General features: G+C 29.1%; 1 protein-coding gene across 1 annotated transcript; it reads right to left on the minus strand.

Moving 5' to 3' along the window:
* Window positions 1–225: 225 nt before the first annotated feature.
* On the minus strand, window positions 226–13,259 carry LOC107455181 (protein FAM219A). Its single transcript, XM_016072660.5, has 6 exons — window positions 13,042–13,259; window positions 10,161–10,328; window positions 7,992–8,079; window positions 5,780–5,864; window positions 2,619–2,696; window positions 226–1,170 (listed from the first exon to the last, which is right to left on the minus strand). Exons 2-6 carry the CDS (start codon window positions 10,302–10,304, stop codon window positions 981–983), a joined length of 585 nt encoding a protein of 194 aa, XP_015928146.1. The 5' UTR covers window positions 10,305–10,328; window positions 13,042–13,259; the 3' UTR covers window positions 226–980.
* Window positions 13,260–13,286: the final 27 nt, after the last annotated feature.

A 13,286-nucleotide genomic window follows, 5' to 3' on the forward strand; every position in this document is an offset into this window, starting at 1 on the left:
AGCCAGTCATCAAATATCCTTTCTGTGATTAAAAATCAAAACTATTTATACAGATAGATTATTTTTTCAAAACATAGTATTTATAAATCAGCAAACATGGTTAAGAAGAAAAAAAAATTAAAACTAAAAATTATATTTTAATAAATTTATATTCAAATTTTTAAGAATGCTAACAAAAATTTTAACCTCGTCGCAGCAACATTTTTAGAAGAATAATAAAAATTATTTCTTTTATTTTATTTTTTTTAACTTATTCATTTTCAAAGTTTTGTCCAAAATCTCATTCCCTGACAATTCTGAGACTTTTTATACCCCAAAATCAAATTCCTTGACGATTCCATGACTTCCTGACCATGTGGAAGCCTTGTTAGAAACAGGGAATTTTAACAGGGTTGCCACTCTAATCAGGGAAAAATATTCCCTGCGTTTTCCTTGTACATATTACACACAATATATTAAGAGGAAACACATAATTGCTGCCCTTTTGTGTCAGCTATATTTGGCTATCTATACTAGTTTTAATTGCTGGCAAAACTTAAAGAAAGAAGTTACAGCGGAACATACTAAAAAAAAAAATAATAATAATACTAAAGTAAATGAAATAGTTTAGTAAAGCTGAAATATCATCCTTAAATATCCTATAGATTGCACTTTGAGTGGTCACCATTTCTTTAAAAACGAAAATAAAAAACAAAACTCCTTGTATTTTCCCAGTTTCTAAAGAAAAACTCTCAAAATTCCCTGCATTTTTCCTGTTATTTTAAGTGATTTTTAAATTCCTTGCATTTTCCAGGTTTTCCTTGTTCTCCTTATAGAGTGGCAACCCTGTTTAAGGTATAAATTAAGCATAAATGGATAATTTAAATTCATCATGCATTTAATGAATAGAGAATATGAATGCAAGATTTCCCTATTGTTTAAGATTAGAAGAAAAAGTTCCTTACTATTTGAGCATAATAATAATTCACCTGACTAGAATATTACTGAATAAGACAAGTACAATTTACAGAACAGCAAATGCATCGTTGTGAGACTGGCTTTGGCGGTGGAATCAGATCAAGGTCTTCATCATCAGGTGTCAAGTCCAAGTTGTAACCATCTTTCAACAGCTGTTCAGAAATTTCCTTCACTGAAGACTTTGTAATAGGGTGATAGTCAAGATCATCTTCACTGCAAGATAAACAAATGATTTATTTCACATAATCTATTGTCTCAGGGACCAGACAAGTTGACAGGTAAAAATGAAACAATTATTTTGCTCTCAAATTTATTTTATATTTACAAAGAAATATAAACAGGAGAGAAATTCCCTGTAACACTAAGGTTCTTCAGAATACTAACAAGGTTCCAAGATAAAGGACTGTTTTTAATCAGCAGTAATTTTTGAAATCTATAATTACAACAACAAAGTATTGAATAAATTAAGAGAATGTTATGCAATTATATTTAAAAAAAATTGCATTTTTCACTATTTTTTTTCAAATCATAATTAAATAACTAAATTAAAAATATGTTTCCTTGATAACTCTTTCTCAACGTAACAAACAATAAATTTTTATTTCAATGAGAAAAAAAAATATGCTTATTTTATTCAATTTCAAACTAAAAAATTAATTAAGAATTTGATTAGATGCCACTTTGAACTTGGACAAAACAGCTGTTATACAAAACCCCTAGTTTAAAGACTATATTTATTAAAAAAGTGAAAAAATATTCTTCTCATGAAATAATTTTCAAGCTATAAAGTAGTCTTATTGGTTATTATGTTTTTAATTGATAAGAAACTTTATTTATAAAGCTGGGGCTCTGCTTAGAAAGGATCTATCATTTAGGGTTCCATAGTTAAACAAAACTGGGAACTGCTGCTGTAAAAAACCAACTATTCAGAATAACTTATATTCAACTTATTCAGAAAAAAGCCAATAAACAATAATCATAATAGCATAAATGTGAAATTAAGCCAATAATATTTTAAATGAAAATTTTTAAGAGATTTAAACTATTGTTAATTTAGATAGGATTCCCACTCAATTTCAGAAAAAAAATTCCATGACTTCTTTTCCAGGTAAATTTCAATTAAAATTGAGACCATATTTTCATCAGAAAACTTTGATTCTTTTATTTGATTATATTAATGTGAAATATTAGTATTTTCTGGGTAAAAAAGATACTAAATGAGGAAGGGAACATTTCAGTTTGACTAAAATATGAAATTTTTATAACAAATAATTGTAATAGATGTTGAATTATTTAACTTGAATCTCACGAACTGATTACTGTTACTGACAATTTTAAGATAGGTTATTTTCCAGGTATGATATAGGAATATTCCAGGTTCTTGTAAAAGAATTGCAACTTTCCCTGATTTTTGGAGTTAAAATAAAATTCCTTGACAGTACAAAGTTTGTTAGATTTTATATTAATATATACCAGGATTTTCAAATACAGATAAAAAGTATAAACATCAGAATCAAATATTTTGTTTTGATATATGAATAACATAATTAAATATTTAAAAAAAGAATTCCTTTAAAAAATAAAGAAATTTCTCTTCACTTGTTGTAACAAAAATAATTTATATCAGTAAACACTTAATAATAAAAATCTTAAACTCATACCTGTCACTTTCCCATGAAACTAAAGGGTGAGAATCTGTTTTTGACACCACAGGTGCCTGAGTTTTAGGTACATTTAATCTATAAAATAATAAATATTTTAATTCACATTATAAATGTGTTATAGTTACAATATTATTTCTTAATTGTACATTAGCAAGCATGCATTGTTTTTCTTTCCCAACCTAGCACATATATAATTCAATTACAGCTGAAACATTGTATCAACATCCACTAAAGATGAGCACAAAGTGTAAAACAAATTTAAAATATGCAAAACAGTTTATTATTAATCTATGAAATTAAAGCTGTGTGTCATTATTTGTGCTATTTTTGTACAATCACAATATAGCAACCTGACATAATGCAACTTAATTTGATTCGATTATGGGGAATCCTATTGTTTCCTTCCATTACATGGATTGTTGACTGAATGTAAACAATAACAAGCTTCCTAAAACCGGAAGAAATTTTTACAAAAACTTCCGGTGTATCCCTCCGCTTAGGCCATGCTTACGAGGGGATATGTGAACAAACTTAATATTCTAGGAAGTTTTATTATTGTGATGTTTGGTCAAATTTAAGCAAAATTTTACCATTCATAAGAGATTTCTGCTATTTAAAAATTCTAAGAGGTTGTGAGTCTGACACAAATTTAAGAAAATTAATATCATAACATAAATAAAGTGTAAGATTTGCTAAAATTTTGGGGCTATTCCTTATTTGGTTATAATAGTGTAAAATATTGCCAGATTTATTTTTTGGGCAGCATCATAGCATGCTTGTGGGGTCTTCGGAATTCATTCGTTATTTGTTTCGCTGAAAATTAAATTGAAAGTACGTTTAATATTGTGAAGACTACAAATAAAATAATATTAAATGGCAAGCTTAGGCATGGAAATCAATCGGAAGTAGTAACTCAGAAGTCTTACAGCAAATTTTAATGCCTAGCACCATCTGGAGTTAGCTCTACACGGTCAACCATATATTCATTGGGCAGAGATAGCCTGGTTGGTAGGGCACTGGACCCATACCGAAGAGATCGTGGGTTCGATTCCTGCCGGTGTAGACTCCCCGTGTAGTAAATGGTGACTGGTGCACGTTAGATCTGTTGCGTTGCATAGTCCTCATGCTTCCATAACAAATCAATACACAAGAGCTCTCTTGTCTTCTGGATTGGGATCAAAATTACAAGGATATGTAGTTAAACATTGGTAGTCTTAAAACCAGAATTGGGTCGGTTGTTCAATGACGGTTATATATATTTATAAAACATCCATATTGTAGATTTTGGTTGAGAGTAAAAGTAGCCATCTTCCACAACACCTCTCCATAGCGCATAGAAATTCCTTAAAACCTGATTTGATCCTTTCAGCCACAGTTATTTTCCTTGTTCTATTTTTTCATTTTTATTCTTGTTATATTTATTCACATCCGCTGCTAAAGTTTTTCTAATTTAGTTTTTCACCATTATTTCCACTTTTTGTTGGCAACTTTGCATTTTATATTTCAAATCATTTTTGTTTCTTCTCATGTTTGGCAAATCTAGAAAATGGGTGGCTATTTTTGAGCGCTTGAAACATGTCATTAGGCGAATTAAGTTTTTTAATAAATTAATATTTTCCCAACATTTATTCTAGGTGTTTTTGTAAACAAAGTGTGACATCACTCAGGAAGTGGCTTCATTAAGTGAGTAACCCATAAAATGTATTACATGGTTGTTTTTGGAGAGTTGCTTGTTCTGATTGATACTGTATTATGAGATAATACTGTATGTCGTATGTAGCAGTAGCATATATATATTAAAGAATTCAAAGATAATGAAAATGAACAGCTTTAACATAAGTAATACCAAGGCACAGATAACAATCTTATGATCAACTTCTCAAAGGAATATAATAATAACACAAAGATTATAAACAGTGTTAATATTAAGATCATAAAGTGCATAATGATATAATGGATGAGTATTTAGGCATAATATACAGGTTTTACAGTCTAAAGCTCGACTAATATTTTAAAATTAAAGTAAGAAGTTAGAAAATAGCTTCAAAGTCTTTATATGCCATCATCTTATAGTAAAAACATATAACAGCTTTATTTAATTCAATCCAGTTTCAGGTGCAAGAGCTGTTTTAAAAAGTTTAAAAAACTAATATTTAATATCCCACTATCTTTTAATAATAGAAAATCGTTATTAATTAATGTGTAGGGAAAAAATGTTCTAAACAAATTATGTTTCCATTAGCTTAGTAAATTTTTCAATCATAAATTTATCATAAAGCTGCAAGTACACTAACTATAATATAGTTATAACAGTTTGTTATAACAAAAAACTTAACAGTATGTGTAATAAAATTAGAAGCAGCAAATTTTTAAATTCTTGTTGAGTTTTTTTATTTCTTTTCTTTTTTACCAAAAAACTGTTAAAAGCCCTCCCCTTCTGAAAAAAAAAAAAAACCTTGAGTACAAGTACTTCTTTCCAGCTTTTTTTTCTTCTTCTTTTTCGGGAGAGGTAAATCATCTGTGACAAACCATTACTGTTTTGTCTTTTTCAAAAATTATAACACGCATAGACATTTGCGAATTTTCTTTCAAGTAAATAAATGTTATAATTGATGATAATTTATATTTTACTTCTCCCTAAAATTAAATGGTTTTATTACCGATTTTTTCTTTTTTCTAGGTAAGTTACAGTCCTCATACCATATTTACAGTTTAATTACCAAATATATATGCAAGGCATACATTTAAATATGCCTTGCACATTAATACTCAAGATTGCATGTGATATTCAGGATGATTTGCACACTAGAATCAATCAATTTCACTCCACATAGTTTCTTTATTTTATAAGGCCAGATTAATGCATTACTCATAGTCACTATCAGAAACTTATAAATCATAGCCAAGAAGAAAAAGGTTCCTTGGGAGCAAAATGTAATAAGATTATTATTGCTCGCACTCTGTCAACTAATATAATTTCAAACATCTCTGAATATGCAATTTTGCACAGTTTAAAACATTGCTACAATAAAAATCATGGTCTTTACAAATGTTTTTAAAACTCTGTCAAACCAGAATTATTTATAGTTCTTTTGACATTAATAAATAGAAGATAAAAACAAAACGCATACAAGATAAAGATAAAATGACTTACTGACCTGTTATATGGAAGGAGTTTTTTAGGAAGACCTTCTAAACTTTGCTCTCTTAAACGGAACTTTTTTGCTTGAAGAATTTGTTTTTCTGCATAAAAAATTATTAAACATTAAATTATGAAGTTGCTTTACAATCTTAAATAAAATTATGAAACATACACAAATATTTTTTGTAAAATAGAGCTTAATAAAATATACTATAGAAGAAAACATGTGTATAGTAGTGTTAATTCTAATTTCTTTTATAAATTTTTTATATTAAAATACGAAAAGTTTAGCTAGGTGAAAACATGAAAATAAATAAATCTGAAATTAGCTTAATGAGTAAAATTAAATAATTCATAGAAAACAATAAGAGAAAAGAAATTCGCAAAAACTCTATTCCTCCTATACAAAAAATAAGTACCAATTCAAATTTCATTAGCCTAGAAATATTTTTTGTAGTTAAATCATGTCAGTTTAGCTAATTGAATACATAACAAGTAATATAAAAAAATTTTTAAAGTCAATTCCTACTACTATTTTAGTAACATTTTATTGAATACTTCAAACTTTTTCTAAAATTTAATTCAAAATCTAATCCAAAATCAATTAAGTTTAATAAATGAATTAATATTTGAAAAAACTGTATTAACATCAAGCGTCATCCACTACAAGTTTAAAAGAAAATGTATTTGAACTTGAGTGGATGAATAAAAAGTATTTTATTAACGATTGAAAATTTGAACAAGATATATAAATATATATAGGGAGAGTGTTTGAACAAATAGTAGAAATTAGAAAAAAAAAAGGCACGTGGTATCAGACAACTATAAAAGTATAAATTTGGTGATGCAGACCACACGTGCTACTATGCAATGTACTTTTTGAATTTATCTGACACAGTGAATATAAAATAAAAAAATATTTAAATGTGCGCAGGAAACTATTTTTTGTTTAGATATCGAAAGTTAGAAATTATCACTTGTGTTATTTTTAAAATATGTGAAAAACTGAATCGCTTATATTAAAATTTAAAACAATGACTAACGCTTAACCAATCAGAAAATTCCATTTCGTTTTCGCTCATCCTTATTTAATTAATATTTGAAAAAACTGTATTAACATCAAGTGTCATCCACTGCATTAAAAAAAATGCATTTGAACATGAGTGGATGAATAAAATATTATTTTATTAAACGATTGAAAATTTGAACAAGATATAGGGAGAGTGTGAACTAATAGTAGGAATTGAATAAAGTCTAAAATGTATTTGAACTTGAGTGGATGAATAAAAAGTATTTTATTAAACGATTGAAAATTTGAACAAGATATAGGGAGAGTGTGAACAAATAGTAGGAATTGAATAAAGTCTAAAATGTATTTGAACTTGAGTGGATGAATAAAAAGTATTTTATTAAACGATTGAAAATTTGAACAAGATATAGGGAGAGTGTGAACTAATAGTAGGAATTGAATAAAGTCTAAAATGTATTTGAACTTGAGTGGATGAATAAAAAGTATTTTATTAAACGATTGAAAATTTGAACAAGATATAGGGAGAGTGTGAACTAATAGTAGGAATTGAATAAAGTCTAAAATGTATTTGAACTTGAGTGGATGAATAAAAAGTATTTTATTAAACGATTGAAAATTTGAACAAGATATAGGGAGAGTGTGAACTAATAGTAGGAATTGAATAAAGTCTAAAATGTATTTGAACTTGAGTGGATGAATAAAAAGTATTTTATTAAACGATTGAAAATTTGAACAAGATATAGGGAGAGTGTGAACTAATAGTAGGAATTGAATAAAGTCTAAAATGTATTTGAACTTGAGTGGATGAATAAAAAGTATTTTATTAAACGATTGAAAATTTGAACAAGATATAGGGAGAGTGTGAACTAATAGTAGGAATTGAATAAAGTCTAAAATGTATTTGAACTTGAGTGGATGAATAAAAAGTATTTTATGAACGATTGAAAATTTGAACAAGATATAGGGAGAGTGTGAACTAATAGTAGGAATTGAATAAAGTCTAAAATGTATTTGAACTTGAGTGGATGAATAAAAAGTATCTTATGAACGATTGAAAATTTGAACAAGATATAGGGAGAGTGTGAACTAATAGTAGGAATTGAAAAACAAGTAGATTTAAAATCAGCATAATAATGAATAAAATTACAAACAATTATTACTTCTATTACAAATAAAAGCGTTAAAATTCCATCCATACCTAGGCGTTTCTGAAGTAACGATGTTGTAGAACTATATTTGACAGGTTTGTAGCCTCCTTTGAAACATACAACATCAGTTTCATTGTCCTATAAAAATAAATATTCATCATTGTTTCAATAAATAAGGGTTAGATTTTATTTATAGACATCAAGAATTTATTGCTGAGGTCCTGTTGTTGGAGTTTTGGGAAAAGGTTTGTTAAAAACTAAATTATTGCTAGAAAGTTTTTCTTTTCATTAAAGAAAAATAGAAGAAAGAAATATCTATAAAAATTAGCGAATTTTTAAGATATTATTGTAGCCATATTAATTGAATTTATTTCATCACAGCAATTTTTAATAATTAGCCAAATTAAAATGCCAATAGCTCTGATTGCTAAAAAAATTGCATTCTCTTTCTTCTTCTATAATTTTTCTTAATCCATTTAACTGAGTTTTTGTCAGTAACTCATGAAAATGCACAATTTTATGTTTACAAAAAAATGGAAACATAAAAAATTAAATGTCAAACATAATATCAATTGTCTAGATAGCAATTTGTAACCCACTGCCTCAGTAAATTTTAGCAAGAGAATAAAGCCCACCTCAGGGGAAGGAGCCGACTTCAGATATCCATATTTCGCCAAAATTACATTTTTAAACCTAAATTACAGCTTTTCCCTAACTGTTTCTGTATTTAACTAATCAAAATTAAGGGACTTACTAAGTAAAGGCTGTATTAAAATACAAATAGGAATTGATATCGTTTATGTTATAATCAAGGCTTTTTTTCCAGCAAATTTCATTACTGTTCTCTGAGAACCCCGGTGGTTTAGGGGATAGAGCATTCGCCTTCCAATGAGCTGAACCAGGTTCGAATCCCAACGATGACTGGTTGATTTCGCACCCGCCTTGCACTGACAGAGCTGACGTAAAATATCCTGAGTGGTAGACGGATCATAAGTTAGAGTACTCTTTCTGTCAGTCTAATCAAGGGAGATTTTCCTCTCCATGTAACGCAAATGTGGGTTAGTCCTCCACGAAGGCCAATTTCTCATAATACTTGATCCAGGAGTTCCCTTGTCTTCTGAATTGGGTTCAAAATTACAAGGCTACGGGACTGAACATTAGTAGTCGTAAACCCAGAAGTTGGGTCGGCTGTTCAACAATGGTTATAAATACTGTTCCCTGAAGGAGAAAATAGTTAATAACCTTGAAGTTGCGTGAAATTTCAGTTTTTTGCAACATTTATAGTCAAACTAAATGTACACCATACATGTCATGATTTCCTTAGGCACTACTCATTAGATAGTTTTCATTCATTCAGTCTTGTTCATTGCTATTGACTGCTGGCACAAGTAGATTTTGATAGCCTTAGTTCAAAGATTTTTGAATGATCGTTGACTAACAAGGCAAAGATCCAATATAAATATTTGTGCCTTAATAGTTAGCGTGGAAGAAGTAGAATACAAAATGATGGTCAATGTAGTGGTCCACTCGTTTTGCAAAACATTTTGCCATGCATAAATTGATGTTTTTTTGTAAACATTCAATCTGTTTTGACCCTCAAAATTTTGATAAATTTTTTTTTCGTAAAAAAAAGGAAAAAAAATTATAGTTATCTTGAATAGATTTAAATTTTTTAATATGGTGGTGGAAAAATAGCTGATGTAAATTTTGAGGCACGATACAGCATTTGCTAAGCATTGCAGCACAAACTCGGGAATAATTTCTTTTAAAAAACAAACTGCAAAACAGAGCAAAAAATATTAAAATAATTATTGCCTCACCTAATATGTAAAGTTAATCCTGATAATAATTTTATGTTAAGTCAATCCTGATCCTATCCTGAAAATTTCAACAAAATAAAACATTTCAAATATGAAACCCAGTCTGATTCTTAAAAGTTGTAAGTATTTTACTTTAATTACAGTAAAAGTAAACAAATTTATTTCTTTTTTTAAAAAAAAATTTTGAAGGATAAAAAATAACAAGAGTTTGTTCATTCTTATTACATTGAATGGATTTAAATTTCTTAATGTGATTTTGGAAAAATAGCTGCTGTGCATTTTGAGGTACGATATAGCAATATTGATAAGCGTTGCAGTACAAAAATAAATCTGAAGTACTTTTCTTTAAAAATAAGCTGTAAAACAGAGCAGAAAACATCAAAATACTTATTCCATCACCTCCGAATTCAAGGAGCAAGTTTTAACAGATTCAATATTTTCAGCTATTTTATCTTCAGTGCTCTGTGCTCCAACAGCATTCATTGTAGAGTCAGCAGCAAATAAAGCACTCTTAGAATCACTTTCAATACCGCTGTCTTCCATTTGAATTATAAAGCTAAAATAATCCTGTAATAGTAGATAATTAGATCACTGCATAGTCATTTTCACTATCACCATAATCAAATAGTAAATGTTTAAAAGGTGCAAAAATAAAGAAATAAATAAAAATCATAAAATTTCAAAGAATATGGCAAAGGTTGCTTTCAAACTTTCTCCTTTAAGAGGAGCTGAATACTTAAAAACACCATATTTCTATTGAAACTTAAAAATACTAGGGCAGGGTTACCACTCAAATCTGAAAAAAAAAATTCCCTGTGCTTTTCCTGCACATATTATACAAAAAATATATAAAGAGGAAAAACACAATCATGCTTTTGTATGAGCTGTATTGGGCTAACTATACTAGTTATAATTGCTGAAAAACCTTAGAGAAACAGCTGAACATACTTAAAAAAAATATGCCATAGTAAATGAAATAGTTTAATACAGCTGAAATATTATTCTTAAACAACCCATAGATTGCATTTAGAGTGGTTTTTATTTTTTTAAAAGATGAAAATAACAGGGTTGCCACTCAAATCTGGAAAAAAAATTCCCTGTTTTCCCTGTACATGTTATATGCAATATACTAAGAGGAAACAACAATTACTGTGCTCTTGTGTCAGCTATAATGGGCTAACTATATTTATTAGTTTCAATTGCTGGAAAAACAGCTGAACAGACTTAAATAATGCTATAATAAATTAAATAGTTCAGTATAGCTGAAATATCATGGTTAAATATCCCATATATTACGCTTTGAGTGGTCACCATTTTTTAAAAGTGGACTGATCGTTAAGACACGGTTCCCAGCAGATCACCGAAGTCAAGCATCACTGGCTACGGTCAGTGTGCGGGTGGGTGACCACTTGGATCAGCCTGCGTAGGGACCGAGGGTGTGCGGTATTGGTCCTCGTTAAACTGTGCTACCGTAAAGTGCTCGACTTCGCGCGCAGGTCGTCGGGCTACCGAAGCGGGGGTGCCATCCCTTCCGCAGAGGATCAAAATTGTGATGGCATGTCTTCGGATCATCCTCCGGGATGTTTCCCAGACCGTCGCCAATAGCCCATTGTGCAGCTCTAGTGCGACGTAAAGTAACAACAACAACAACAAAAATAAAAAAACAAAATTCCCTGTATTTTCCCAGTTTGTAAAGAAAAAATCAAAATTCCCTGCATTTCCCTGTTATTTTAGGTGATTTTCAAATTCCCTGTATTTTCCAGGTTTTCCCTGTGGAGTGGCAACCCTGAATAAGAAACAAAATTTCCTGTATTTTCCCTGTGGAGTGGCAACTCTGCAGAGAAGATTTCTGTATCCATATCTAAATCAAAATAAACCCCCAAGTCATGACAGTTTCTGGGCAATAGCCCATGAAAAAAAAAAAAAAAAAAACCCTAAAGAAGACTTATTCAAAGGGTATAATTCATTGCTGCCCAAAGGCAAATAAGGTCCTTATCTTATTACAACAGCTCACTCAGTCTTTTGCACAAGATCTTGCTTCAGACCAGCTCGTCTATCCCGCATGCTTCAACTCAAATCTTTAAGAAAAAAACTATTTGTTGCAAACCTGAAGATATTTTCTAAAAAAATATAGGCAAATTTAAAATCTCTGTCACCTCAGTGATAGTAATTGACACAAGCAGATACTGCTACACAAATATCCCCAAATGCTATATAATGTTTTCTTGAAGTTCTATGACTTTATCATACAACTTAAAAAAAAAAAAAAAAACTATACAATAACTGAATACATAACCTTAATAGTCATACATCTATCTACATACATAGCTTTTCTAAAATGATAAAAAATATAATTTTAGTAGCAATTTCAAATTAACATATATTACAAATTTATTTACAAATTTTTTTTAACTATGACTGTTCTTAACCATTCTGTGCATAGTCCACTACAATAAAAATATACAAATTTATGAAATCTGACACACACCATACATGTTCTTGGAACCACTATGGTTCCAAAACAAATACTTAAACACTCCTGATGACATAGAAAATCTTAATTTCGAGGATATTTCCATATTGGTATCTATTTGTAACACATATGTTTAGGTCTTTGTACTAGTTATTTTGTACATTATTCAAAATTGGGATGTTCTAAGTTATATATCCATATTTTTGTGAGCAATTTGAATAATACTTTTTATTACAGAAACAGTTATAAAAAAACAGCTTTTGAGAAATTTTACAGTCCCGTATCCCTCCTATTTTTGACAACTGAAACTAAACCAATATACACAAACAAAAGCAGCGGTGATTTGAAGGAGCGTCAATGAAAGCAAAGAATGTGGGGATATTTATTATTATCCATCGCATCAACTATAAAAGCCAAGATGCCCAAATAGATTTTAAAATTGCAATTTTTAAAAAAAAAAAAAAAATCTGTAATTTTTTTCAGTTTCTCACTGCCAAGACCAAGTGTTTTTAATTTGAAAAGAATTTGTATCCGAACAAATATGCACCCAATTCTCCGCTATAACTAAAATATCAATTTATTTATTAACGAAATATCTTTTGCAAAACAATTTTATAATTGTTCTACGTTTAAAGCAAAGATGTGAATTTTTAAACTCTTTTAGTTTTTTCGCCTCTGGAATTACTGATAGTTCAGGACCGGGATGTACGATATCTAATATTTTTTTGCAAACTTTGTGTTAATATATACATTCGAATAATTCACTATGATAAATGTTTTTTTATCGGCTTAGAGCAGAAAACATACTCATGAGTAATACAGATCTTGTATTATAAGGAAAAATCCTTCGTGTTAAAAAAGTAAACAATCGATGAAATTAATGGTATATCCACAAGGAAATAACATCTTTACTAATAAGTTTATTAAAATATTATACAGCGTAACGTTACAAATGACCAAACATTTGGTAAAGAACAGATGTTTTCTTTTGGGTTAAGAAAAAAGTAAATAAGTAAGGAGTCATTGACTTTCAGCTCTTCACAACCAAGGCT

This window comes from Parasteatoda tepidariorum, chromosome 7 (genome assembly GCF_982258835.1).
Source record: "Parasteatoda tepidariorum strain Cologne lab strain chromosome 7, Ptep-v5.0, whole genome shotgun sequence".
In the NCBI taxonomy this organism is placed as follows: domain Eukaryota; kingdom Metazoa; phylum Arthropoda; class Arachnida; order Araneae; family Theridiidae; genus Parasteatoda; species Parasteatoda tepidariorum.

Excerpts from the sequence above, each read along its gene's own strand:
- LOC107455181 (XM_016072660.5), bottom strand. The coding sequence starts at position 10,304 with ATGGAAGACAGCGGTATTGAAAGTGATTCTAAGAGTGCTTTATTTGCT. Across the intron at positions 8,080-10,160 it reads CTTGCTCCTTGAATTCGGAG|GACAATGAAACTGATGTTGT; the intron begins GTGATGGAATAA and ends TTATTTTTATAG. Across the intron at positions 1,171-2,618 it reads GTTTCATGGGAAAGTGACAG|TGAAGATGATCTTGACTATC; the intron begins GTATGAGTTTAA and ends TTTATCTTGCAG.